General features: G+C 44.9%; 1 protein-coding gene across 3 annotated transcripts in view; it reads left to right on the plus strand.

Moving 5' to 3' along the window:
* Positions 1-26,520, plus strand: part of LOC127582257 (ras-specific guanine nucleotide-releasing factor RalGPS1-like) — a 636,204-nt gene that overhangs the window by 595,859 nt on the left and 13,825 nt on the right. For 2 of the 3 annotated variants that reach the window (XM_052037419.1, XM_052037421.1), the window contains 3 exons: positions 7,291-7,342; positions 9,115-9,195; positions 23,895-24,000. In XM_052037419.1, the coding sequence (XP_051893379.1) occupies positions 7,291-7,342; positions 9,115-9,195; positions 23,895-24,000 (239 nt within the window). The remainder of the gene's footprint in view (positions 1-7,290; positions 7,343-9,114; positions 9,196-23,894; positions 24,001-26,520) is intronic. The other variant, XM_052037422.1, reaches the window with a different exon arrangement.

Genomic DNA, 26,520 nt, shown 5'->3' on the forward strand with positions numbered 1-26,520 from the left:
AGTGAAATGGTCTATCCTTGCTCTTTCTTATGTTCTTATTTACTATAGCAAGCTTCTTCACTCCACACTCCATGAATTTGTTTGTCCCAAACTCTGCAGCATTGTCCAATCCCCTATAGGATCCTAAAAAAGAACAATCAAATCAAACCAAACCTTGCTGAGCTTCATTTCCTCCCAAACCTCGAGAACAGTTTTCTTTGATGAAGGCAGCTTTGCCCTGGATATAAAAATGAATCCATAATTGTGAGCTTGCACAAGCACTTTGACCTCGTAAGTAACTCCTGTGGTGAGAACTCATGCTTTAACAAAGTATGTCACTTGATTAATGTTGCGAATATTGGCAATGACATTTAACGCTTGAACAACTGAATTGTTAACAGCCCTAGCTCAAGCGAAGAGAGGCAGGGTATCTAATTGTCTAACTACTCAGACACACAGCAAGCCCTGTAAAATCACAGGAGGCTTTGATCACTGCCTGCTTGTAATCATGGGTCCATCGGTTGACCTTCATTCTGAGCCTTCGTTCCTCCAGCCCTACACCCCTGGGATCTCCGCACTCCTCGAATTATGACCCCTAAAATCTCTGAATTTAATTGCCCACCATTGGTGGCCGTACCTTCAGCTGCCAAGGTCCTAAACTGTGGAACTTCCCCCATAAACCTCACCAACCCCTCCTTCTCTTTCCTTCCCAAGACAGTCCTTTAAACACTTCCCTTTAATGAAGTGGTCGGACATCTGCATCTGCAGAATATCTTCCTGTGTGGCTCGGTATTAAGTTTTGTTAAATGTGTGACATTCCTGGAAGGAGCCTTGGGACATTTTGCCATCTTGGTGATGGTGCACTAATTGTTATTGAGTGGTTCAAAGCTGTACCCAGACCAACAGAGATTTCTTTTCCAAAAGTGTGGGTCAAAATATTGATACATACTTGAATAGGTTGATCACATCAACAGGACATTACATCTAATGGCAGTAATCCATGGGGATATGAGGAATGAATTAGTTTCAGTTTAGGCACAATCAGCATCCACTTTTTGGCTTTCAGAATGGTTTTCCTGCCAACACTCCAACAGTTGGAGTGTTTGAGTTATGCTTCACCCTGGCTCTGTAGCAAGGAATATAGATCTTAACTTAAACCATGTGAACTCAAAACTAAATCCGATTCTCCTGTCTGGAATTTTGTTCAATAAGCTTGCTGTCGGAATTACAACTTCTCTGCTGCAAATGGCAGTCGACCTAAGCTTATTATTAATTTTAAACCGACGATTGATAGATTTTAGCATGTATTAAAAGATTTGAGGGATGAATGAGTAAGTGGCTTCTGATCACAGGTCAGCCAAGTTCTTATTGAATGGGAGAACAAGGGCTTCACAGCAAATGCAAGATCCATTAGAATCTGTGGAGGAAATTGAACTGATTTCTCTACTTGTTGGTTCAGTTTAACATTGATTAAAGTTAAGCTGCAACTCCTTGATTTATATAGGAATAAAACAGACAATGAAGCAAATGCTCAGCAGGACAGACAGTATCTGTGAAAGTGAAAGAGAATTAACGGTTAAGTGCGGGACCTTTCTTGAGATTGACCGGTGCGCTCAGAACAGAAGAGGAAAACTAAACAACTGCAGATGCTGGAAATCTGAAATAAAAACAGAAACTGCTGGAAACACTCAGCAGGTCAGGTAGCGTGTGTGGGAAGAGAAACAGTTTCAGGTTCAGGAAAAAGAACAGAAGAGGATCTTTGTTTCTGAGGAGACAAAGTAGTAATGACTAAGCCAGGGATGTTATCATGGTCTCTGGATAGAGCTGGTGAATGGTCCTTTCCTATTTATCCTAAGAGTCATAGAGTTGTACAGCATGGAAACAGGCCCTTCAGCCCACCATGTCCATGCCGACCTTTTTGTCAATGTACACTATTCCCATTTTCCTGCATTAGGACCTTTCCTTCTATGCCTTACCTATTAACGTGTATGTTTAAAAGCCTCTTAAACATAGTGATTATATCTGATACTAGAGGGCATTAAGTTTGTTTCATCTTCCTTAACTGCAGGTTAGGTCTCAATTTTTATTTTACTTTCTGTAAACTATTTTAAAAAGGCCCTTTTGCTTCTTGTTTTGTTGCCTGTGAGAATTTCTTGACGTTATTGGCTGCTCAGCCAGCTTGAAGACCCTGCTGTCACTGGGGGTCAGAGATTATCGAGAAGTTTCGGCAGATTTCAAAGAGATTGGACATGGGAAATTCATGTCCCGGAGCCCAGGTCATCTGGAAGACAGAAGCCAATGTCATTCCTTTCCCACTGACCAAGACAGTCCACACAGAAAAGATTGCAGGTCCTGCTCAGGTTACGACAGTGGTGAGGCCATGCTTGGAGTATTGTGTTCAGTTTTGGTCACCCTGCCATAGGAAAGATGCCACTGAGCCGGAAAGAGTGCAGTGACGTTGTCAGGATTGAGGGACTGAGTTATGGAGAGAGGTTGTGCAGGCTAGGATTTTATTCATTGCAGCGTAGGAGAATGAGGGCTCAGCTTATAGAGGTGTACAAAATCACGAGGGGCACAGACAGGGTGAATGCACTCAGTCTTTTTCCCAGCGTTGGGGAATCAAGAACCAGAGGGCATAGGTTTAAGGTGAGAGGGGTAAGATTTAATAGGAACCTGAGGGGCAACTTTTTAACCTGGAAAGTGGTCCCTATATGGAATGAGGAAGTGGTTGAGTCCGGTATTGGTTTATTATTGTCACTTGTACCGAGGCACGATGAAAAACTTGTCTTGCATACTGATCGTACAGGTCAATTCATTACACAGTGCAGTTACATTGAGTTAGTACAGAGTGCATTGAGGTAGTACAGGTAAAAACAGTAACAGTACAGAGTAAAGTGTCACAGCTACAAGAGGAAGTGCAGTGCAATAAGGTGCAAGGTCACAACAAGGTAGATCATGAGGTCAAGAGTCCACCTCATCGTATAAGGGAACCGTTCAATAGTCTTATCGTTAACAACACTTAAAAGACACTTGGACAGGAAGAGGAAATTTTTAGAGGGATATGGGCCAAATGGGGCTAGCTTAGATGGGCATGTTGGTTGGCATGGACCGGTTGGGCCGAAGGGCCTGTTTCCATGCTCTGTGTTGCGTTACTGTAAAATTTTCTTAACCCGAACAGTTCACAAGCCAGAAGTATGGCCACCTGGTAATATATTTCAATAAAACCATAGCCCAACCAAGGGCAACATAAGATAAGATAAGAGATATTTATTTATTAGTCACATATACATCAAAACATGCAGTTTTGTGTTACTGAGAATATTCTGGGGGGGCAGCCCGCAAGTGTCGCCGTGCTTCCGGTGCCAACATAGCATGCCCACAACTTCCTAACCCGTACGTCTTTGGAATGTGGGAGGAAACCAGAGCACCCAGAGGAAACCCACACAATCACAGGGAGAACATACAAACTCCTCACAGGCAGCAGCAGGAATTGAACCCGGGCCGCTGGCGCTGTAATAGCATTATGCTAACCGCTATACTACCGTGCAGGGCATTTAACTCGACTGTTCAGATATTGCCATGAACCGAGTTCCCCAAGAAGATGCCTGCAATCTTGCAGCAGCTGACAAATCTATCCCACCAATCTCCCAAATGCTGGTTTGTACATACATCAGGTGTTTCTGACCCAGGAAGGGCCTGCATGTGATGGAAAACTGAGAAATCCAGCTGAGGAGAGATTCCGAGAACAAAAAAATAGTCATATCTGGATGTTCAGCACTGGGTCTATGGTCGTGTTTATTGGAGGCCAATCACTTCAGACCTAGAACATCGCTGCAGGAGTTCCTCAGACCGAACTATCTTCAGCTGCTTCATCATCGACTTTTGTTCCATCACGAGTTCAGGAATGGGGACGTTTACTGTTGGTTGCACAAGGCTGACTTCCATTTGAACCTCCTCAGAAAATGAAGCCGTCCCTGTCCACATGCAGAAAAACTTAAAGCAGCGTTTCACGCCTGGTCTGGTAGCTGAGGTTCCTCACAAGAGGCAGACAATGGCCATATCCAAGAGCTGAGAATCTAATCACCTACTCTTGATTAATCAATGGCGTTACCATTGAACAGTCCCACACCGTCACCTTGGGGCCTTCATTGACCAGAAACTCAACTAGACCTGTCACATAAATACTCTGGCTACAAGACCAGGTCAGAAGCTGGGTATCCTGGGTTGAGTGACACACAAAAAGCCAGAAGAACTCAGCAGGTCAGGCAGCACCTATGGAGGGAAGTGGACAGTCGACGTTTCCGGTCCAGTCCAGATGAAGGATCTCGACCTAAAGCTTTGACTGTCCATTTCCCTCCACAGATGCTGCCTGACCCGCTGAGTTCCTCCAGCATTTTGTGCGTTGCTCCAGATTCCAGCATCTGCGGTCTCTGGTGTCTCCATCCTGTGCTAACTGACTCACCTCTTGGCACCCCAATGCCTTTCCACCATCTATAAAGCAAAGATCAGAAATGTGATGGAATCCCCCTCGACCTGCCTGAACAGGCCTCGACAACAATTAACACTTCATTGGTAGCCCATCTATCACCCTTGACGTACAGTGGCTGCAGTACATTCCGTCTACAACGTACCCTTCTGTTATTAGACAAGGCTGCCCCACTGGTCTTCAGCAACAATGACATTGTTAATCCTCTTTACCATACTTCCTTACAACATGGGAGGGAAGCCATTTTAGCTCATACCAACTCACAGAGCAATGCCGTTACTTCACTAATTTTCCCTGGAACCTACTCTCCCTCTTCAGGGCTCAGATTTCCTCCCTCTTCCCAAAGATGTCACCGTTGCTAGATTAATTGGCTGCAGTAGAACACCATAGAACACTACAGCACAGAAAACAGGCCATTCAGCTCTTCTAGTCTGTGCCGAAACCTTATTCCGCTAGTCCCATTTACCTGCACCCAGTCCATAACCCTCCAGACCTCTCCTGTCTATGTATCTATCCAATTTATTCTTAAAACTTAAGAGTGAGCCCACATTTACCACATCAGATGGCAGCTAGTTCCACACTCCCAGTAATTTGAGCGGTTCTGGTGAAGTTACTGGACAGTGAGATAGAATGAGTTACAGGGAAATATGTGGAGGAAATGGAAGCTGGCATAGATTCGGTGGATAGAACGGCCTCCTCCTGTGTCGGAAGGAAAAGTATAAAATTGAAGATGACACAAATTGGGAGAGGCAGATCCACAGTGCCCCTTGGCTCATAACATTCACTGCCAACATGCGGCAACTTCAAGTGGATTTCCTTTCTGAAAACGTCAAAAGAAAGAAAAAATGAGTCGATGATGACCCTTTTTCGAAAGCCAAATTTCCTTTCAGTATTCCCTGTGGCACTCGCTCAAGAGTTAGTCATGTATTCTAAACATTAGTCACGGTCTGTTTAGTGACAAGCTTGAAGTAAAGTAGTGGTGTTTCAACTTTCTGGGCCATTTTTCACTGTGTTTATTTTGTACTTGGCTTTCCTGTAAGAGGAAACTGGTTTGAATTTTCTACAGAATGGTTTACTTCTTCCAGGTCGTTTGAAATACTGATTGTATTGAGTGGCAGACAGGACAGAAAGATCACATGGCCTGTTTCTGGTTTCTTGTCAAATACTCGTCTATCACTTGGACGTTACCAGTTGTATCGCATGCAGAAGTCTTCCCCTCTAGCACAAGCCCTTAAGCGTGGAATGGTCATAGAGCTAATATCAAACTATTAGCTAACAGCAGCTGCCAATGCGACGGGGCTGCACGGTAGCACAGCTAGTAGACCTGCTGCCTCACAGCTCCAGTGACCCGGTTCGATCCAGACCTCTGGGGCTGTCTGTGTGGAGTTTGCGTGTTCTCCCTGTGACTGTATGGGGTTTCCTTTGGTGCTTCGGTTTCCTGCCAAAGACATGTTAATTGGTAGGTTAATTGGCCACTATAAATTGCCTCTGATGTGTAGGTGAGTGGTAGAATCTGAGGAGAATTGATGGGAAAGTTGGGGGTTAGATTACATAGAAAGTTAGTGGGGGAATGGGATTGCTCTGTGAGCCAGTGTAGTTAGAACATAGAACATTACAGCACAGTACAGGCCCTTCGGCCCACAATGCTGTGCTGACATTTTATCCTGCTCTAAGATCTATCTAACCCTTCCCTCCCACATAGCCCCCCATTCCTCTATCATTCATGTACCTATCTAAGAGTCTCTTAAATGTCTCTAATGTATCTGCCCCCACAACCTCTGCCGGCAGTGCGTTCCGTACAGCCTCCACTCTCTGTGTAAAAAACTTAACTCTGACATCCCCCTTATACCTTCCTCCAGTCACCTTAAAATTATGTCCCCTCATGTTAGCAATTGTCGCCCTGGGAAAAAGTCTCTGACTGTCCACTTGATCTATGCCTCTTATCATCTTGTACACCTCTATCAAGCCACCTCTCATCCTCCTTCTCTCCAAAGAGAAAAGCCCTAGCTCGCTCAACCTATCCTCATAAGACATGCTCTCCAATCCAGGCAGCATCCTGGTAAATCTCCTCTGCACCCTCTCTAAATCTTCCACATCCTTCCTATAATGAGGCGACCAGAACTGAACACCATACTCCAAGTGTGGTCGAACCAGAGTTCTGTAGAGCTGCGACATCACCCCGCACCTCTTGAACTCAATACCCCGACTGATGAAGGCCAACACTCCATACGCCTTCTTAACAACCCTATCGACCTGCGTGGCAACCTTGAGGGATCTATGGATGTGGAAATAAGGAAATGGATGTTGTAAGGAAGTAAGGTGAATAGGGTATAAAGGTTAACATTTTGTTGCTGAAGACCTCCAATGCCAGTTAGTATGAATGTCCAGCCACAGTGATAATACTAAAGTAACAAACAATCTGCTGGAGGAACTCAGTGGGTCGAGCAGCGTCTGTGGGCGAGGGTAAGGGAATTGTCAAAGTTTCAGTCCCGATGAAGGGTTTCGACCTGAAACATCAACGATTCCTCCCACAGATGCTGCTCGACCTGCTGAGTTCCTCCAGCAGATTGTTTGTTGCTCCAGATTCCAGCTTCTGCAATCTCTTCTGCCTTTGATAATATTACAGTCTGTGATATTGGTGAAAACACACGTCTTCCTGCCTCAGTAGAGAGATGTCCTCCAAATCCTCTCGATACCACTTGTATCGCTCCTGCAAGTTGTGATAATTCTGAGAAAGTTCTTAATTCTTGCGGTTATTTTTAATTGGTTATTGTCTTTCTACGATTGAATGGACGTCTCCATTTACACCTGTAACTTTCTTCCAGGGAGCAGTGAAAGTTCCGAGTTCAGTGAGGAGCTCTCTTCAGGATTAGAGAGGTGAGTGGCACGCTAACCAAACCCATCAACTTTTATACTTTTTATAACATCTCATCTATGCACAGCTTGCATATTGCAGATTGAGAAAGTCCATGACGATTTGCTGATAAAATGATTGAATTCCTTGAATAAAATTCAGCTTTTTTTTTGAATCCTTTGTACTTAACAAGAAATAGGAACCCATGTCTATCCTCCACACTGACCATTATCCTACCAGTTATAGGAACATAATTAAAGGACTCTTAACTGGGTGAAAACGCTCAGTGGCGCGATGGTCAATAAATCTCTGGGGATGATTGAGCCAACCTGTAAGAGGACAGGGAATCAAGTTACATTATGAACAGTTGATGGATTTATTCGGGGCTCTTTGCCCCTTGCTTGAAAGAATTCACTGATCAATTTATTTTCCCACTTAATAATATCATGAAAATATTGCATGGGGAATTTCATCTGAACACATGAGTAACTGATGTCTCACAGTACGATTTTGTACGGTCAGAAAGACATAGATTGTTCTTGTAAATTCTCTTTCTCCAGTTTGATTGATTCTCCCTCCCCACTGAACAGACCACAGACATCATTGCTCTTTGCAGATGACACCAAAATTGGTGGCATAGCAGACAGTGAAGAAAGTTGTCTAAAGTTACAACAGGATCTAGATCGACTGGGAAAGTGGGCCAAGGAATGGCAGATGGCATTTAACTCGGACGAGTGCAAGGTGATGCATTTTGGGAAGTTAAGCCAGGGCAGGACATACACACTGAACAACAGGGCCCAGGGGAGTGTTATAGATTAGAGAGACCTAGGGGTTCAAGGACATGGTTCCCTGAAAGTGGCAACACAAATAGACAAAGTGGTGAAGGAGGCTAATGGTACGCTTGTCTTGATTGGACGGGGCACTGAGTACAGGAGTTGGGACGTCATGTTACAGCTGTACAAGAGGTTGGTGAGACTGCACCTGGAATATTGTGTGCTGCTCTGGTCACCACACTATAGGAAGAAAGTGATTAAGCTCGAGAGGGTGCAGAAAAGATCCTGGGACTGGAATTATGGAAGAATAGGTAGGCTGCGACTGTTTGCCCTGGAGCAAAGGAAGCTGAGGGGCATAGATAAGATGGATTGTTACAGTCTTTTTCCCCGGGTAGCGGAGTCTAAAACTAGAGGGCATAGGTTTGAGGTGAGAGGGGAAAGATTTAAAGGGGACCTGAGGGGCAACTTTGTCACATAGAGGGTGGTGGGTATATGGAATGAGCTGCCAGAGGAAGTGGTGGAGGTGAGTACAATTATAGCTGCTAAGAGACATTTGGACAAGTACATGGATAGGAAAGGTTTAGAGGGATACGAGCCAAATGTAGGAAAATGGGACTGGCTTCGGTCGGCACCTTGGTTGGCATGGACGAGCTGGGCTGAAGGGGCTGTTTCCATGCTGTACGACTCCAAGGGACAACCTGAACATATGGATCTGGGCAGCACAACAAATGAAAGGGGTTTCTCGACAACCAAGACAGAAGTAACATCCACACATGAGCGCTGTCTTGTGAGGGAGTATCAGTCAGAGGCAGCAACCTTTATGTATTATTTTTTACTCCTCTTCAGTCCCTGCTTTTGCTGAGGTCAATGACATTCCCAACAGACAACTCAATATGCACCAGTATTGAATCTCGGTTGGTTACGAAGACTTGTATTGCTGATGTATAATGCTAATGTGAGTATGTGTCTGTCCTCTGGAGAATTGTGCACACTGCAAGACTCATGTTTAAATCTGCAAACAGGAATCGGCTGTATGCAACACTAGGCCCGAATTGGCGGGTTTCAGTAAGGAATTCCCCAAGGAATCGATGCAGCATTAACAGGTATAGTAAGGTGGCCAGGTCATTCATAAGGTGAAAAGGTCAGCGATCCGAAGCTGACTTTGTGGGTCTGCATGTCTCCATCATGAATCACATTCATCATCTTCAAGCTGGAAATAATTAAGTACTGACCTTAATACTTTGCATACGGGCAGATCCGGCTAGCTCCCAATTTCTTTTGGAACTTCAAGAATCATGTGCAAGCTCCAATTCACAGTGTGTTCTGGCGGTTGTAAAATTTTATTGTCCAGATCTGAAACTCCAAATCTGGTTTGAGCTTTAATGATATCCCATGCTTGAGACCTCTCAGCTCCCACCGTGAGAAGAATCACTTCAAAAGTGCTGCTAAACTCAATGAATGATCCCTCAGTATTCCCTCCCCCTTCAGCAAGTAGTGATCTGCCCGAATGATGTCTGTCCTTCAATCCAGAGCTCCTCCAGTTTGTGCTCTATCAGGGCATTGGAATGTTTTGAGCTGAGTATAGAATTGGCATTAAAATGTTGGCTCCCTGGAATAATAGTACCTCTTCAAACAGAGTGATTGTCTTTTGAACGGGTGCATCGCAGAGCTTCTTGGGGGATACTTTCTCTCCATTTTATTGGCTTGCTTTAGACCCCCTCTGTCTTTGCGAAACCTAAAATTACCCAAGATTAATCCAGAGTGCTGAGCTCAAAATATAGATCAGATGCTCAATAGTAGACTCATGAAACTGACCTCAAGGCAATAAATTAGGTGAGTTGTTCGATATTATAAGCCGTTGGAACAAATCGAGTGATTCACAGGGGTCTGCTTACCTTGAGGACAGCCACAGTGTCTGTTATTACTAATAATATATACTGTTGAATTGGGAAAAAAAAAATTCTGATGGTTGGTCTTTCTACTGATAACCCACCCACTGGTAAGGCAGTGGATTACAAGTCCCTATTCCATGTACACTTTTGAAGATCTGAAACCAGAACAAGAACTGCTGGGAAGCAGGACACATCTATGGGGAAAGAAGGATCAGAGTTAAGATTTGAGGTCTGAGACCCAACAGCAGTCCTGGGAAAGAGGCTGATCTGACAAAAGGTTGCAGCCCTAAATCGTGAACTCAGTTTCTCTCTCCACAGATGCAGCCTGACCTGCTGAGTGTTTCCAGCATGTTCTATGTTTATTGCACATTGTTGACTTGATTGGGATTGTTGGCAATAACCTACAACCAATATTTAAGGAGCTCTGCATACGGTATATATTATTTGTCAATGATGCTTTCGCTCCTATCTTGCTGGTAACTCATCTGTGCCGTTGGTGAACCATACATTTGTACACACAGTGTTCCTCCAAATTAGCCGCGGTGAGTGTGAAGGTGTGTCAAAGCCTTTTGCGCTCGTATCATTAAGTCTCTGAGGAGCCTGACGTTCTTCATTTTCTATTATTAAATAATAACATGAGGATGCACCACTTACATCAGAGGTCCATCTTTAAAACTGAGAATACAGAGAGAAGCTGATTTAAGTGCAGTGTCCTCAGATTCTGGACGAAGTTTGATTAAATAACTTTTATCAGGTTGGCGCTTTTTGAGAAGGAAGAGAAGAAGAAACGTGGACATCAAGGTGGCTTTAAAATATCCACTGGACTGCAAAGCTCCATGCCATTGGCTAAAGAGTCACCTGTGGAAGCCAATGATTGTTACCATTGCCTCTTAATTTACAGCAGTCACAGAGATGCAGTGGTGCACAATTGGCTGCTCGTGTTGTTCTACACACTGATTACAGTCGGGCTTTAGGAGCAAGGTATTGGTTCAACCATTGTAGAAATACCTGAGTCTCAAAAGCTCCCAATCCTACTGCTGGTGGCCCACCTCCTGGAAGGGATTCCGATCGTTGTAAAAACCCACCGAGTCTTGTGATGTCCTTCAAGGTAGGAAATCTGCCGTCCTTTCTCTGCTGTTGTGTGACTCCAGATCCATCATTGCGGTTGGCTCTTAACCTCAGTTCAAGGACAGTTGGGGATGGAGAATAAATGCCAGCAATGCCACTGACGTCCACATTCTGTGACTGAATAAATTAAAATGAAAGAGACTTTCTTTGCTACCACATCCAACGATATTCATCTGCACATCTAAGCCTTTGTAGTGACTGGCTGTTGGTCAATAGGAAGCCCATTCACCCATGATCAAACTTCCATGCAAAGTCCACCCACTGAGCAGTAGAAACTTTCCTCTGCTTTCACCTGCCCCCTTCCCTTCCTTGTCTTCTTATTCCCAGTGTGGCATTCCCGACGAGGCGCGCTGACTGGAATCTGCAGCGCGATTTCACCCCAAGCTGCCGAGCTTTCTTGCTGTCTCTGATTCAAGTGCACACTCCTTGTCAGAATCATCTACCTGCCTCACCTTCCACTGTAGTGTTTGCGTTACTGAACCGCAAGAGGTTAATATTATCTCGTTGCCTTCCCTCCGTATCCTTGTGCAGGAAGGCCATGTGGCTCAGTGCCAACTAAAACAAATTCAATTCCATCATTTTATCCACTTGTTGCAAAGGTTCACAATTCAAATGGATTTCCCACCAGTATAAAGTGTACGGGCTGATGCAAGACATTAAGCTGTTTTTACTCAACTAAAATCAGCTGTAATGATATAGCTTAACTGTAGGTTAAAATAATAATTCCAGATAGCAAATTGTCCACGATGATTGCTCCCTGGATGGGAAGTACGTAGAACTAAAGCTGAAATTGAGGCCTCTCTTAACTAGGGTAAGTCACATACATCACGCAATGGATTGATTCTGGAAATAAAACAGAAAAATAATGGAAATTCCAGGTAGGTCATGCAGCGTCTGTGGGGGGAGAAGCAGAGTTAATGCTCAGTTTGACCTTTCATCAGAACTGGGAGAAGTTAGAGATGAAGAAAGATTGCTGTAAGTTCCGAATTGAGAATAGAGGATACCTGCTGGGGGGGTCGATGGCAGGAAAGGTTAATTGAAGACGATAGTGCATGGCCCAACGGGGTGGTAGTGGGATGTGAAGATCCCAAAGGTGGGTGTGGAGGAGTGTAAACTGGAAGAGCAGACTTGCCCGGGTGGTTGTAGACATGCCCCATTCAGATGTGGTTCCCTTTGAGCTTGTTGGAGGAGTCTGAGAAGTCAGAGTTATAGTGAAAGGGAGAAGTGAAGTGAAGATGTGTTTCACAGGGTGGCCTCCAATCTGCGTAAAGTCTCCACGACGCAGAATGAACCATACTCTGAGCAGAGATGCTACATTGAAAGACCTGCCACTGCTTCACCCAGAAGGAGTTTGTGTTCCTGGAGAGCAGGAAGGGAGGAGGTGAACGGGTGGGCGTTGCATCTCCTGCGGTTGCACGGGATGGTGCTGCAGTTGGTGGAGATGGAAGAGTGAACCGAGGTCAAATGGTCCTTCAAAGCGCTGCAAGGTGAGAGAGGTGGCATTGCGTTGGAAGTGGCTGAAGATGATCCATTGAGAGTAACGTTGAGGAGGAATCTAGCACGAGTCTGGAGGGAGGAGTGAGGAATGGAACGGACTCAGTCCAGGATTCGAGGAACTGCAGTGAAGGGGAATCCTCAGCTGAGGATGAAAGAAACATGCTGTAGTGACATGTAACTGCTGTTATGCTGATATGCTGCTCCCAGACTGAGCAGACTTGCTGTTTACGTCAACATTTCTTCACCAGCAATGCAAACCGTATCTTTCAGCAAATTGTGCATAAAAGAATGCCTTTGTTTTCTGCATTGGTTTTGAAATGTCAAACCCTGAAATAAATGACTTCAACATAGTCCATTAACGTAACCAAACTTCGTTTATACTAACAGTGGGAACAATTATGCAGTAAATGTATTCAAGATGTAGCTTAATGTTATGTTAAATGACTGAACATTTTATTGTTACTAACAGCCAGTGGGAGACTCCAATCAAAACTGCGATTATAGTACGCCCTGTTTCACTAGTAGTTTGCGGGATATGGAAACCACTAGTGAGCTTCTGCTGGAAGCAGAAGGTTATCAGTTCAAGCTCCACTCTGGAACTTGAACACAACCATCCAGGCTAGAACGCCAGTACAGTATTAGAGGCACGCTGTACTATTGGAGGTGTCTTTCAGTTCCAATATTGGACAGAATATAGAACATAGAACACTACAGCACAGTACAGGCCCCAATGTGGTGCTGACATTTTATCCTGCTCTAAGATCTATCTAACCCTTCCCTCCCACATAGTCCCCCATTCCTCTATCATTCATGTGTCTATCTAAGAGTCTCTTAAAAGTCCCTAATGTATCTGCCCCCACAACAGAGACTGCATCTATTCTCTCAATTAGAAGTAAAAGGTCCCCTGTCACTATGTTGAAGGATTCTGGGCATTATTTATCCCACAATCAACTTCACTAAAACAGATTATCTGGTCATTAAAATCGTTGCTGTGTGTGGGGCCTACGGTGCATAACTTGGCTGTGGCATTTCCTACATTAGAACCATTAAAAGTTGAAAGAACAAGGTGATGGTTACACCTTCCTTGGGAAGGGCAGACCCAGAAGAAAAATGGTGTCTTCTTGAGGTAGGTTTACCTTTGTGAATGAGCGAGTCTGGTGTCTCTGTGGGATAAGTGAATATCTCCTGACCCTCCAACACGCTTTGGTCATCAGTGTGAACACCCCATCAGAGAAAACTGATTGAAGCCAAGGAGAATTTCTACTCCAATCTTGAGAAAACGCATGCCTGTGTCCTAGTCCTGATGCTGCTAGGAAGCTTTAATGAAAGGTTCCATAGCTCTGAAAAGGCGTGGTTGGCAAAGAAGGAGTAGGGAAAACTGAATCCAATGAATCATCCTGATGAACTGAACCCTTGAGGTATTTCAATGAAGACCAGGGGAGTTCCCCTCTCTTAATTTTGCAACATGTAAAGATGCTCTGAGGTAAAAGCTGCAGAAAGCACAACGTCTGCTCTTCAACAGTGGCTGATTAGAGTTAACCCAGGCACTTCACAGTGCTGGATGTCAATGCATTTGTGCAGAAGCAAGCACAGGAAAGCTCTCGAAGGTTGGGAAAACCCTGCAGAAAGCAGAGAACTTGAATGGAGAACCAATCCAGGAGAAACGGACTTCAGAAAAAGACACTTTATTCTGACCATTATCAAACAGACAGAGGTCGACCTTGTGGTAATATCCCAGGTCCAGTCTCTAGCTGGTCTGAGGGAGGGACTGCGAGGATCTTCGTGTCACCAGTGCTGTGACAGGTGCCAAAGAGGATTGGACCGACCACCTAATCCACTCTGTTTTCTACAGCTGGCACCTTAAAACACTGGAGGAAATCACAAACTTTCCAGTGAGCTCCTCTGAATTCAACGGCAGAGTAAGCAAATAAATAACACTGCCCCCTCTCCCAGGCCAACATCCCCAGCACCAAGGCCCCAGTTATGCCCTGTTGGCTCCTTTGGGCACCGCATGTAATTTGTATCAAAAACAGAACGGAGTGGAGAGCATGTCTTGTGAGGATAGGTTGAGCAAGCTAGGGCTTTTCTCTTTGGAGCAAAGGACGATGAGCGGTGACTTGAAAGAGGTGTACAAGATGATAAGAGGCATAGATCGAGTGGACAGTCAGAGATTTTTTCCCAGGGTGACAATGGCTAACACGAGGGGGCATAATTTTAAGGTGATTGGAGGAAAGTATAAGGGAGATGTCAGGGGTAAGTTTTTTACATGGAGTGGTGAGTGTGTGGAACGGACTGCCGGCAGAGGTTGTGGGGGCAGATACATTAGGGACATTTAAGAGACTCTTAGATAGGCACATGAATGATAGAGGAATGGGGGGCTATGTGGGAGGGAAGGGTTAGACAGATCTTAGAGCAGGATAAAATGTCAGCACCACATTGTGGGCCGAAGGGCCTGTACCGTGCTGTAGTGTTCTATGTAGAACACTGGGGGAACTCAGCAGGTCAACCAGCATTTGCGGAGGCAAAAGGCTCAATCAGGTCCTGATCCAGGGACTTGACCCAAACCATCGGTTTACACATTCTGCCTCCACAGATGCTGCTTGACCCACTGAGTTCTTCCAACGTTCTGCTTTTGTTCTGGATTCCAGCATCTGCAGTCTCTTTTGTCGTCTTGTTCTTTGCATGGCTGACGTCAGACTTGGAAAACCCACACTCTTTTCTGAGCTGCATCAGGGCAGGAGATTACCAGGAGGATAGGAAATCATTCAAGGACAGGCTTAAGGTCTCCTTGAGAGAAGGGAGAAAAAGCATTTTGGATGGTTCTGTGAACTTTGAGACTCTTAACTGGGAACCCAACATATACGGGTGTACCAACTACCAAACCATCTGCTTCATCAGACACCTCCTGCCCCATATTGGCTTCATCAGCCTCCTCAGAGCCCACACAACTGGAGTGGAAACAGGCGCCCTCAATCCCGAGAGACTGCCTCAGAAGGAAGAGGAGGCTGCAGTGACAAAATTCAGCAGTCTTTCATTGGCTATGGAACATTGTGAAGGGGGATTTGAAAAGCTCAGTATAAATATTTGAAAACTTCCTGTGAGTTATCGCCAAGTATATTTTGATGGATTCTTTTGATCCTCCGGAACTCACTGCCCCAAAGGGTGGTGTCGATTCGCTTATGGGGACTGGGACATTTCCAACTCAAGTATCATCCACGCAGTTAGCTGGGCAAAGCTGCAACCATTTAACTGTGGGGCAAGAGTGCTTGTCCACCGAGTCAGAGCTGAAGCTGGATTCCAACAGTAATGTTTTTCCTATCCACTGATCTAACGTCTGGAAATTTGCTACCACTACAGTTTTGAAGTGACATTCCCCAAGTGGACAGGAAGGACTCATTACCCTCAACGGAGGGAACCGTGACTCAGGAGACAGACCGAAGGCAGGATTAGATAGAGTTGAGGAAAACGTACTTTAGCCATAGAACATAGAATAGTGTAGCACAGGAACAGGCCCTTCAGCCCACGATGTTCTGCTATACTAATTGTTAATGACACCTAATCCCTTCTGTCGGCAGATGGTCCATATCCCTCCATTCTCTGCACATTCAAGTGCCTACCTAACAGCCTTTTGAACACTTCTATTGTATCTGCCTCCACCACCGCCCCTGGCAGCACATTCCAGGCACCCACCACTCTCTGTGTTAAAAAGACTTGCCCTGTACATCTCGTTTGAATTTACCCCCTCTCACCTTAAATGCATGCCCTCTGGTATTAGACATTTTGACCCTGGGAATAAAGACACTGGCTGTCTGCTCTATCTATGCCTCTCACAATTTTGTAAACTTCTATCAGGTCTCCCCTCCGCCTCCGTCACTCCAGAGAAAATGCCCCTTGTTTGTCCAGCCTCTCTTTATAGCACATGCCCTCTAATCCAGGCAGTGTCTTGGAAAACCAATTCTTGCACCATCTCCAAAGCCCCCACATCCTATAATGGGGTGACTAGAACTGACCAGAGTTTTGTAAAGCTGCTACATAACATCCTGACTCTTGAACTCAGTGCCTCGACTAATAAAGGCAAGCATATGCCGTCTTTATCACCCTATCACTTTCAGAGAGCTATGGACTTGGACCCCAAGTTCCCTCTGTACATCAACGCTTTTGAGGGTTCTGCCATTAACTGCGTACTTTCCCTTGACATTTGATCTGCCAAAGTGCAACACCTCACACTTGGCCGAATTAAGTTCTATCTGCCATTTCTCCGCCCATATCTGCAACTGATCAATATCCCACTGTGCCTATCCTCTACACCATCCACAGAAACACCAATCAAAGGATTCAGATTTGGAATCCAGAGCCTGAAAGGGTGCTGGAGATAGAATTTCCCAACCACATTTATACAGCACCTGGATTAGATATAGATTATCCTCAGTAGCTCTCTCGGCCAACCTGAAATGTAATGGGCTGAATGGCCTCCTTCTGTAGATTTCTACAGTTTCTACTGATGGGCAGTGCAAGGTTAATAGCAAACCTCTGCGCACTTCTCCGAAGATTGACAAGCTGGACTTTTGTCACCACGACAACCATGGAATGATCTCAGTATTCTGTTCCAAGAATTTTATAGAATTCCACAACCAAATTGTTTATTTTAGCTTGTTGACGCTGCAAAGCAGGAAGTGATATTTTATGTTGAGGGTTTGTGGAGGTTTGTAAGCAAACAGAAAGTGTGTGTTTCCTTGATTTGCAGACTAATCCACAGGGCTAGTCTAATCTTTAGAGGCATGGATTGAGTGGACAGTCAGAGACTTTTTCCCAGGGTGACAATGGCTAACATGAGGGGACATAATTTTAAGGTGATTGGAGGAAGGTATAAGGGGGGATCTCAGGGTTTTTTTTTACACAGAGAGTGGTGGGTGCGTGGAAAGTACTGCCGGCAGAGGTTGTGGGGGCAGATACATTAGGGACATTTGAGAGGCTCTTAGATAGACACATGAATGATAGAAAAATAGGGGGCTATGTGGGAGGGAAGGGTTAGATAGATCTTAGAGCAGGATAAAATGTTGGCACAACATTGTGGGCCGAAGGGCCTGTACGTGCTGTAGTGTTCTATGTTCTATACAGATCTAGCCAATCAAGGCATCTTGCCAGCACTGTGCCCCCACTCCTGGTCCTGCCCATCTGCCTGGGTTTGAGGAGAGACCAAGACCTTTCCACGCAGAAGGCGGGAGTCTCTGCTCACCCTGGTTCCCCCACCCAACGTGGGAATCGCCGCTTGTCAGCTGCACGCTCTCCACTGATGTGGGTCTCCTTAAGAATGGCCGGGCAATCCGTGCCGGATTGACCCTGCCAAAATCTTGCAGCTTAGGCTGAGTCTTGGCCAGAGTTCTGTTGGCTAAGTTGTTGTTCTCCCAATGAGCCACTGGTCTCCCAGATATTCGGGACCTGGAATGGATTGCCCGTCCATTCTTAAGCAGATCAACATCCGTGGCGAGCGGGCAGCTAACAGCATCCTTGACTGTCCACTCGGTCCATTTTGCTTGGATAGCCTGAAACTGTGCCGGGGACCACTAATCATACACAGCCTAGGAAAAGCACAATGAACCCATTGAGTAGGGTTCAAGGACCACATAATAAACCATAGAACCATAGACCAGTACAGCACAATACAGGCCCTTCAGCCCACGATGTTGTGCCGACCTTTAAACCTCGCCTAAGACTATCTAACCTCTTCCTCCCACATATCCCTCTATTTTAAATTCCTCCATATGCTTATCTAACAATCTCTTGAATTTGACCAATGTACCTGCCTCCACCACCACCCCAGGCAGCGCATTCCATGTCCCAACCACTCTCTGGGTAAAAAACCTCCCTCTGACATCTCCCTTGAACTTCCCACCCATTACTTTAAAGCCATGCCCCCTTGTATAGAGTAATCTTTGGTACCCTTTCGAGGGCTGGGGTGAAGGCCTTGAATTGATGTAGCACCTTCAAAAACAGGAAAACTCTCCTTTGACACTTCATCATGTGTGAGAGGCCAGAAGTTTGTAGGGCTGCCTGAGGTTGCAGAGAGAGAGAGCAAATGGAAATGAATGGAGGGGTTTGAAGATGAGGGGGCCAAGTGTGAGCTGTGAGTGGCCTTGAAGCCAATGGAGACAAGCAAGCAGATCAGAGTAATAGTTTTGAAGTTTATTTTGTAAGTGTTGTGCATTAGGACATAATGTACTCCTGGCTGCTTAAACTAATAAACTGATAGTTTTATCACTATTAGTACAGAAGCCTGCTAATCAGATTTAACAAACAGAATTTATCACATTTAGTAGCAAAATATTACGCTCTCCATCGAATTGCAGACATTTCCTTTGTTCTCTCCATTCCTCCCTTTCTTTGCACCTCAATTGTTTTCTCATTTTTCCAGTTCTGATGAAGGGTCCTTGACCCGAAATGTTGACTTTCTCTCCCCTCAGATGCTGCCTGGGTACCTGCTGCATTCTGAACATCTCCACTTGTGGCATTCTCTCTCTTATTTTTTAAGATTTCCTGCTCCTGAAGTTTTTTGCTCTAAATTTACATTTCTTGTTCCATTATGGGACGGCCGGCCAGTCCAGCATTCATTGGCCTTTTATCACTCCAGTGTCCTTAAACTGAGTGGCTCGCTGGGCCATTTCAGAGGGTGGCTCAAAGCCAACACATTGTGGGTCAGGAGTCACATATGGACCAGGCTGGATAAAGATGATGAATTTCCTCACCTCAAGCACATCAGTGGACCAGGTGGGTTGTTTTCAACAACCAGCACTTTGACAGATACCAACTTTGTATTCCAATTGCTTGATTTACTGAATTTTAATGCACCATGTTGTTAGTTGAAGCCTCTAGAGAGAGAGCCCAATAAGTTCCACCAAACCTTCCTAAAGCTTAAAGTCTGCTTTTAATGAAGGAGCCAGAACACTTCAACAGAATTGTTCCAAGCTACATTGCAGCCAAATCGGATCACCGTGCTCTCATTACAGGGACAGACCAGGTGGAGGTAGAAGGCAGGGGAGACCATTGTGTGAGTGTTGAACGGATACAGACACACGAGTCACTGATGGAGGTTAACTGTTAAGAGACGTCCTGGAGATCATTTCTGAAGGGGTAGACTTAAAAAGCAAAGTGATGTTGAACTTGTATAGAGCCCTGGTTGTCTTACACTTGGAGTGCAGCTTTCATTCTGGACTCATAAAAAGAACACAGAGGCATTTGGAATAAGTGCAGATTAATGGACTTGTGAGGTTTCTAGTCAGCAGCAAAGTCAAAGTCGAGGTTATTGTCACATGCACAGGTGCAATGAAAAACTTGCAGCAGCATCACAGGCACATAGCATCAGATAAGCAGCATTCACAAGAAAAACATAAAGTAAGCACAATTTTTACAAGAAAGAACACAAATAGAACAAAAATAAAGTCCATTTTAGTGCAAAGTGATCAAAGTGGTCATAGTGTTGCTAAACTCCAGTGATTAGGGTTGTGCTGGTTGGCTCAAGAAGTTGGTTGAAGGGAAGTAGCTATTCTTGTACCTGGTGGTGTGGGACTTCGGGCTTCTGTACCTGCTGTCTGATGGTAGCTGCAAGAAGATGGCATGGCCCAGATGAAGAGGTTGGTGGTAGAAAGGACAGGAGTGGCCTACCAGAAGTCTTTTAAAATTGACAGGATTTGATGTGAAATGGATGTTTCAGCTTGCGGAAAAACCCAGTAAAAGGAAACATGTAACCATATACCGTCACTAATCAATCCAATAAGGAATTCAGGAGAAACTGCTTTACTTGGAGTGGCAAGACAGTGGAGCTCCTGTCGGGAATAGTTAAGGTGATCAGCAGGATCCACACTTGAGGGAGAAGGGAACTGGAGTGCACAGTGGTTAAGTAGCAAAGACCTGGGCTATAAATAAGAAATATGTGTTTGAGTCTCACCATGACAGCTAGGAATTTAAATTCAAGTAATTAAATAAAAAGCTAATATCAGTTCTATTGCCTATGAAGTGACTACATTATTGTGGAAGCCCATGTCCTTAGGGGATGGAAAACCCCACCCTGTCCACCCTCTGCTTGATTCAGGACCCACTTATGTAGTTGCTTCTCAACCACCCTCTGCAATGAGAGGTCCTGCCAGATATGTGTGTTCAGGGGACAGTTTCTGTCCTGCTAGCAATGCCAATGAATAAAACATAGAAGGTTATATTTGAAGGCAGAATACGGTTAATGGCAGTGCGGAGGAACAGAGTGATCTTGGGGTTCACGTCCATAGATCCTTCAAGGTTGCTGCGCAGGTCGATAGGGTTGTTAAGAAGGCGTATGGTGTGTTGGCCTTCATTAGTCGGGGTACTGAGTTCATGAGCCGCAAGATAATGTTGCAGCTCTATAGAACTCTGGTCAGACCACACTTGGAGTATTGTGTTCAGTTCTGGTCGCCTCATTATAGGAAGGATGTGGAAGCTTTAGAGAGGGTGCAGAGGAGATTTACCAGGATGCTGCCTGGATTGGAGAGCATGTCTTATGAGGATGGGTGGAGCGAGCTAGGGCTTTTCTCTTTGGAGAGAAGGAGGATGAGAGGTGACTTGATAGAGGTGTACAAGATGATAAGAGGCATAGATCGAGTGAACAGTCAGAGACTTTTTCCCAGGACAAAAATGGCTAAGGATGTGGAAGCCATAGAAAGGGTGCTGAGGAGATTTACAAGGATGTTGTCTGGATTGGAGAGCATGCCTTATGAAAATCGGTTGAGTGAACTAGGGCCTTTTCTCCTTGGAGCGACGGAGGATGAGGGGGGACCTGACGGAGGCGTATAAGATGATGAGAGCCATTGATCATGTGGATAGTCAGAGGCTTTTCCCCAGGGCTGAAATGGTGGCCACAAGAGGACACAGGTTTAAGGTGCTGGGGAGTAGGTACAGAGGAGATGTCAGGGGTAAGTTTTTTACTCAGAGAGTGGTGAGTGTGTGGAATGGGCTGCCGGCAACGGTGGTGGAGGCGGATACGATAGTGTCTTTTTAGAGACTTTTGGATAGGTACATGGAGCTTAGAAAAATAGCGGGCTATGGGTAAGCCTAGTAATTTCTAAGGTAGGGACATGTTCGGCACAACTTTGTGGGCCGAAAGGCCTGAAATGTGCTGTAGGTTTTCTACGTTCTATGTTCTAACACGAGGGGGCATAATTTTAAGGTGATTGGAGGAAGGTATAGGGGGGATGTCAGAGGTAAGTTTTTTACACAGGGTATGGTGGGTGTGTGGAACGCACTGCCGGCAGAGGTGGTGGGGGCAGATACATTAGGGACGTTTAGGAGACTCTTAGATAGACACATGAATGATAGAGAAATGGAGGGCTATGTGGGAGGGAAGGGTTAGATAGATCTTAGAGCAGGATAAAATGTTTGCACAACATCGTAGGCTGAAGCGAAGGGCCTGTACTGTGCTGTTATGTTCTATGTTCTATACTGATAGGGTTAGATGAAGGAATGAGGGAGGTGAGAAGTATGGAGCTGTTTGGCTGAATGGCCTGTTTCTCTGCAGTAAGTAGGATGTGAACAGAGAGAGACCAGACTAAGATCTGGATTCCTGATGGAGTTTGTCTTACAGTTTGAGTCGTCGTCCATCGTAATCATTGCAGTGAAACCAGTCACATCTTCCATATCTTCCAGCAACCTCTCTTGGCAGTCCTTCAATAAACCCCATTGACGAGGGCTCCATAGCCTTTTAATTCCCTTCTCTTGTCCAAGTGGTTATTACAGTTGTGAGCTCTTGACAGAGGGAGGTAATATCGACTGATATCTCTTGGCTTTTTTTTTGCAGAATAGATTTGCTTTTTTATGGCATTGTCCCTCTGATAAATTTAGATAAAAACTGGACAGGGATGAAGCTTCTCCCTTTCACCTCTCTATTGGTACACAAGTGCAGACACTGAGTAAAACCCTACATGACTGCAAGTGGTTAAGTCACGGACCAGGAGGTGGACTACATTAACGTCAAGCAAACCTTCTAACTCCATTGGAGTTGAAGCCAGTTTTGTTAACCAAGGAAACTAACAGACCAAACACAAATATTGTGGCCAAGAAATGGGAAAGAAAATCAAACACACATGTTCTAAAAGAGATCAGTAGTAAAGGAATTCCCAAAAACTTGGCCACTTGATTGAAGACAGAGGGCCATCTCTTTGCTTGGGCCACATACTTCTCCCACCGAGGACTTTCTCTGCCAGAACAGCTCTACTATTGATTGTCCTGTGTTGCTGTGACAGGGAGGAGAGGAGCTTGCCGGTGTGAGAAACGCTGACCTATTAGTTCATGTTGTACTTGTGCTCTACTCTGTGGGCACCTCTCTTTCACTCATTCGTCACAGAGTGAAGATGACGCTAAGCCAGGTTGGAGGTGTTAAAACAGATGACCAAAACGTTGGACAAAGAAATAGTTTGTAAGCAGTGTCATGGAGAGGCAGAGTGTTTCAGGGCAGGACCCTGGCAGTTGAAGGTATGGCCACCAGTGGTACAGGAGTAATATTTCGGGATGGGTAAAAGAGCAGAATTAGAGGAGTACAGATAACAAAAAGTAGAGAGGGCCAGAGGAGATTACAGTCAGAAGGAGGGGAGAGATCCGAGAGGGTTTGACAATTTTAAAATCACGTCAATCCGTAACTAGGAGTCAGTTTACAAACAGCACTTCTTAAAAAATATTTTTAATAAAAAGTCCATCAGACCCCTGGCCAATGTTTTTTCTGTTCCCAAACTGGAAAACAGCAACAGTTTATTTTTTGACTTCATTCCTTCTGCAGTTTTTTGTTGACACAGCCTGTGATTTAACATATTCTCAACAAGAGTGGAACACAAACTTGGGCCTGAAATCTTTGGGATTCTTGCTGGAAGTGGGCGAGGATGGAAGCCCACCAGTGAAGCGGAGGTCTGGCCGGGAATAAAACCAAACGGGGAACCGACCACAGTCAGTCCACAGCCCGAGAACCTTGTTGCCCAACCCAACTGTCCCCATCAGGGAACCCATACCTTCTCAGCACGGGGCAAACACACATTCAGCCCTACATTGCTGGTTCCCCATTTGTTCCCTGCTAACATGCCACATGTATTTACCGCATCTCTTTCTGTAAGTCCTGAACATCGGTGCAGTTATGTATAAGGAGCCAGGCCAATCCGACTTGACCCCCCCCCCCCCCAACATTGAGAGGGCTGCAGTCGGAGTGACCATGCTCTGCGGTGAAGGGTTCTGTTCTGTACTGTGGATCTTTGCATTGACTGCCTTTCTTCTCTTGTCAGTCCAACAGACACCTGCAGTTACCACTTAAGTGGTACAAATGGAACCATCACTATCGAAGGGCCATTGAGAAGGAAAACTTTGCTGAAGGAAGGCAAGAAGCCAGCAGTAAGTAATCAACAGATTGCTTATTAGTTCCCTTCATTGGGTCATCCAAATGTTCGGCTGTTTGAGTTGGCACAGACTTGGGGCTAATCACTCTCAGCCCATGTATGAAGCCTTTGAAGCTAATGAGCACCAAGGCAGGAATTTGCATCGCCTTAAATTCCTCTTCTACCTGGACTCTAGGAACTGAAAGGTTATTTCACGTTCTATAAGGATGGAGAAGGAGGCCATTCAGCCCATTGAGTCTGTGCAAGCTCTCAGAGTGATCACATTCACCGCTCATTTCCCACTCCAGGCCATTCGCAGGTAACAAGCAGGTTCCATTTTTACAGACGTCCATAAGTCGAGGTCAGAAAATACACAAAATTACTCAATACGGTAACCAGACCTCCACAGTATTGTAATGAATGGTGTTGACAAGGCCCAATTGACATGAACATTTACTTATTATCTTCCCCTGCCTAGTCACAATGGTACAAAATCAACTTATAGACACATGTAAAAATGGAACCAGTTTGAAATCCAGGGACAGCCTTTATTTGGTCAAAGACATTGAGGCACTATTGGAAAGGTTAAGTGCAAGTTAAAAGGCAAATTGTTGCTGCATGAAACATTAACCAGTTGCTGCCCACACTGTTGTGCATGCAGTATTATTTTGAGGAAAGATGAGCAAAATTCGGATGTGGAGTAGAAATTTGCCCTGTGTGGCATACACTAAGCACTTTATGGAGGATAGGTACAATGAACTCTCAGACTGAAGTTTGGTTCAATTCACTTCAGTAGAACTAAAGAGCAGAGGCAGGGCCTGGTGCACGCACACATTACTGTGCTTTTCATCTGGTGCTCCCAACCTTTTCTGTCTTGTTGATGTGGACAAATTAGTTTTAAGGTAACCTATTAGAAATCTTCCTGATACAGAAAATATTGAGAAAGCTGGTCTTTATTTACTCTGGACATGGGTTTATGTTGAATTGGACACCACTTTAAAAATGCACAGGTTAGGAGCAAGTAGGCAGCCAAACCTGGATGTGTTTGTTAAGTCACCAGAAAAGGACTTGATGCCGGCAGTATAACTTTCTTCTGGAGAGAAGACGCTGTGTCCCAAAAGCAATAAATTGGGTTAAAGTTGATTGGTTATATGATTTGAACACTCATAATTTAAACAGGAGTGAGCCTTGGGATTAGAGGTAATAAAAGTAGGATGAATGCAGGAGTAGTGTAAATGGGAGGTTATGGTCAGCATGGTCTCAGTGGGCCGAAGGGCACGTTTCCCTGCCGTATCTCTCTATGACTAAACCTGTCTCTAAAGGGTCTGGGATTGGCAGTCTCACTGGCTCTTGAGTTCTGGGATAATATTCAGCACAATATTAGCATTAGAAATGGATTTTCACCTCAACCATACAACTTAAAACAAGTCAAAAAGTATTAACCAAAACAGAACAGTTCAGTCCATTTTGATCACCAGCACTGAAAGCTGCTGCTTCAGGTAGAACGGAGCTTTGTGCTGAATTAAGTGTCAGGAACATTGGGGCAGCTGCTCCCTCTTGTGATAATTTCTAAACCAAACAGCTGCACATCATCCTGTGTTTCCTGATACTTAAACTCAGTTTATCATTGCAGAGGCATGCACTTCCTTTGATTGGACCACCAGCTCAATGCAGGGAAGTGAAAAGTTGAAGGGAAACCTTCACTCAGTGTCTGCGACTGTTTCCCATTCAGACGCAGTGCCTGAAGTGAACAAGGTAGAACATTGACCCTTGCAATCCGACCTCCACTTCCAGCCTGCCATCCACAGAATCTGCTTGGTTTTACCATGAAGATAAATAAAGAATGCAACATGCAATGCAAACGAGCTGCATTGTTATGTTAGCGGTTTCTGTATAAAACTTTGATTAGGTCACACTTGGAGTATTGTGTGCAGTTCTGGTCACCACACTACAGGATGGATGTGGAGGCTTTGGAGAGGGTGCAGAAGAAGTTCGCCGGGATGTTGCCTGGATTAGAGAGTATTAGCCATAAGGAGAGACTTGGATTGTTTTCTCTGGAGCGTCGGAGACCCGTTAGGAGTTTATAAATTTGTGAAAGGCACAGATAGGGTAGACAGAGTCTCTTTCCCAGGGTAGAAATGTCAAATACTAGAGAGCATAGCTTTAGGTGAGAAGGGGAAAGTTTAAGGGAGATGTGCGGGGCAAGTTTTTTTACACAGAGAGTGGTGGGTGCCTGGAATGTGCTGCCTGAGGTGGTGATGGAGGCAGACACAATATTCGTATTGGTTTATTATTGTCACGTGTACTGAGGTACAGTGAAAAACTTGTCTTGCATACCGATCGTACAGGTCAATTCATTACACAGTGCAGTTACATTGGGTTAGTACAGAGTTCATTGATGTAGCACAAGTAAAAACAATAACAGTACAGATTAAAGTGTCACAGCTGCAGAGAAAGTGCAGTGCAATAAGGTGCAAGGTCACAACAAGGTAGATCGTGAGGTCAGAGTCCATCTCATTGTATAAGGGAACCATTC

Source organism: Pristis pectinata, chromosome 23 (genome assembly GCF_009764475.1).
Source record: "Pristis pectinata isolate sPriPec2 chromosome 23, sPriPec2.1.pri, whole genome shotgun sequence".
Taxonomy (NCBI): Eukaryota; Metazoa; Chordata; class Chondrichthyes; order Rhinopristiformes; family Pristidae; genus Pristis; species Pristis pectinata.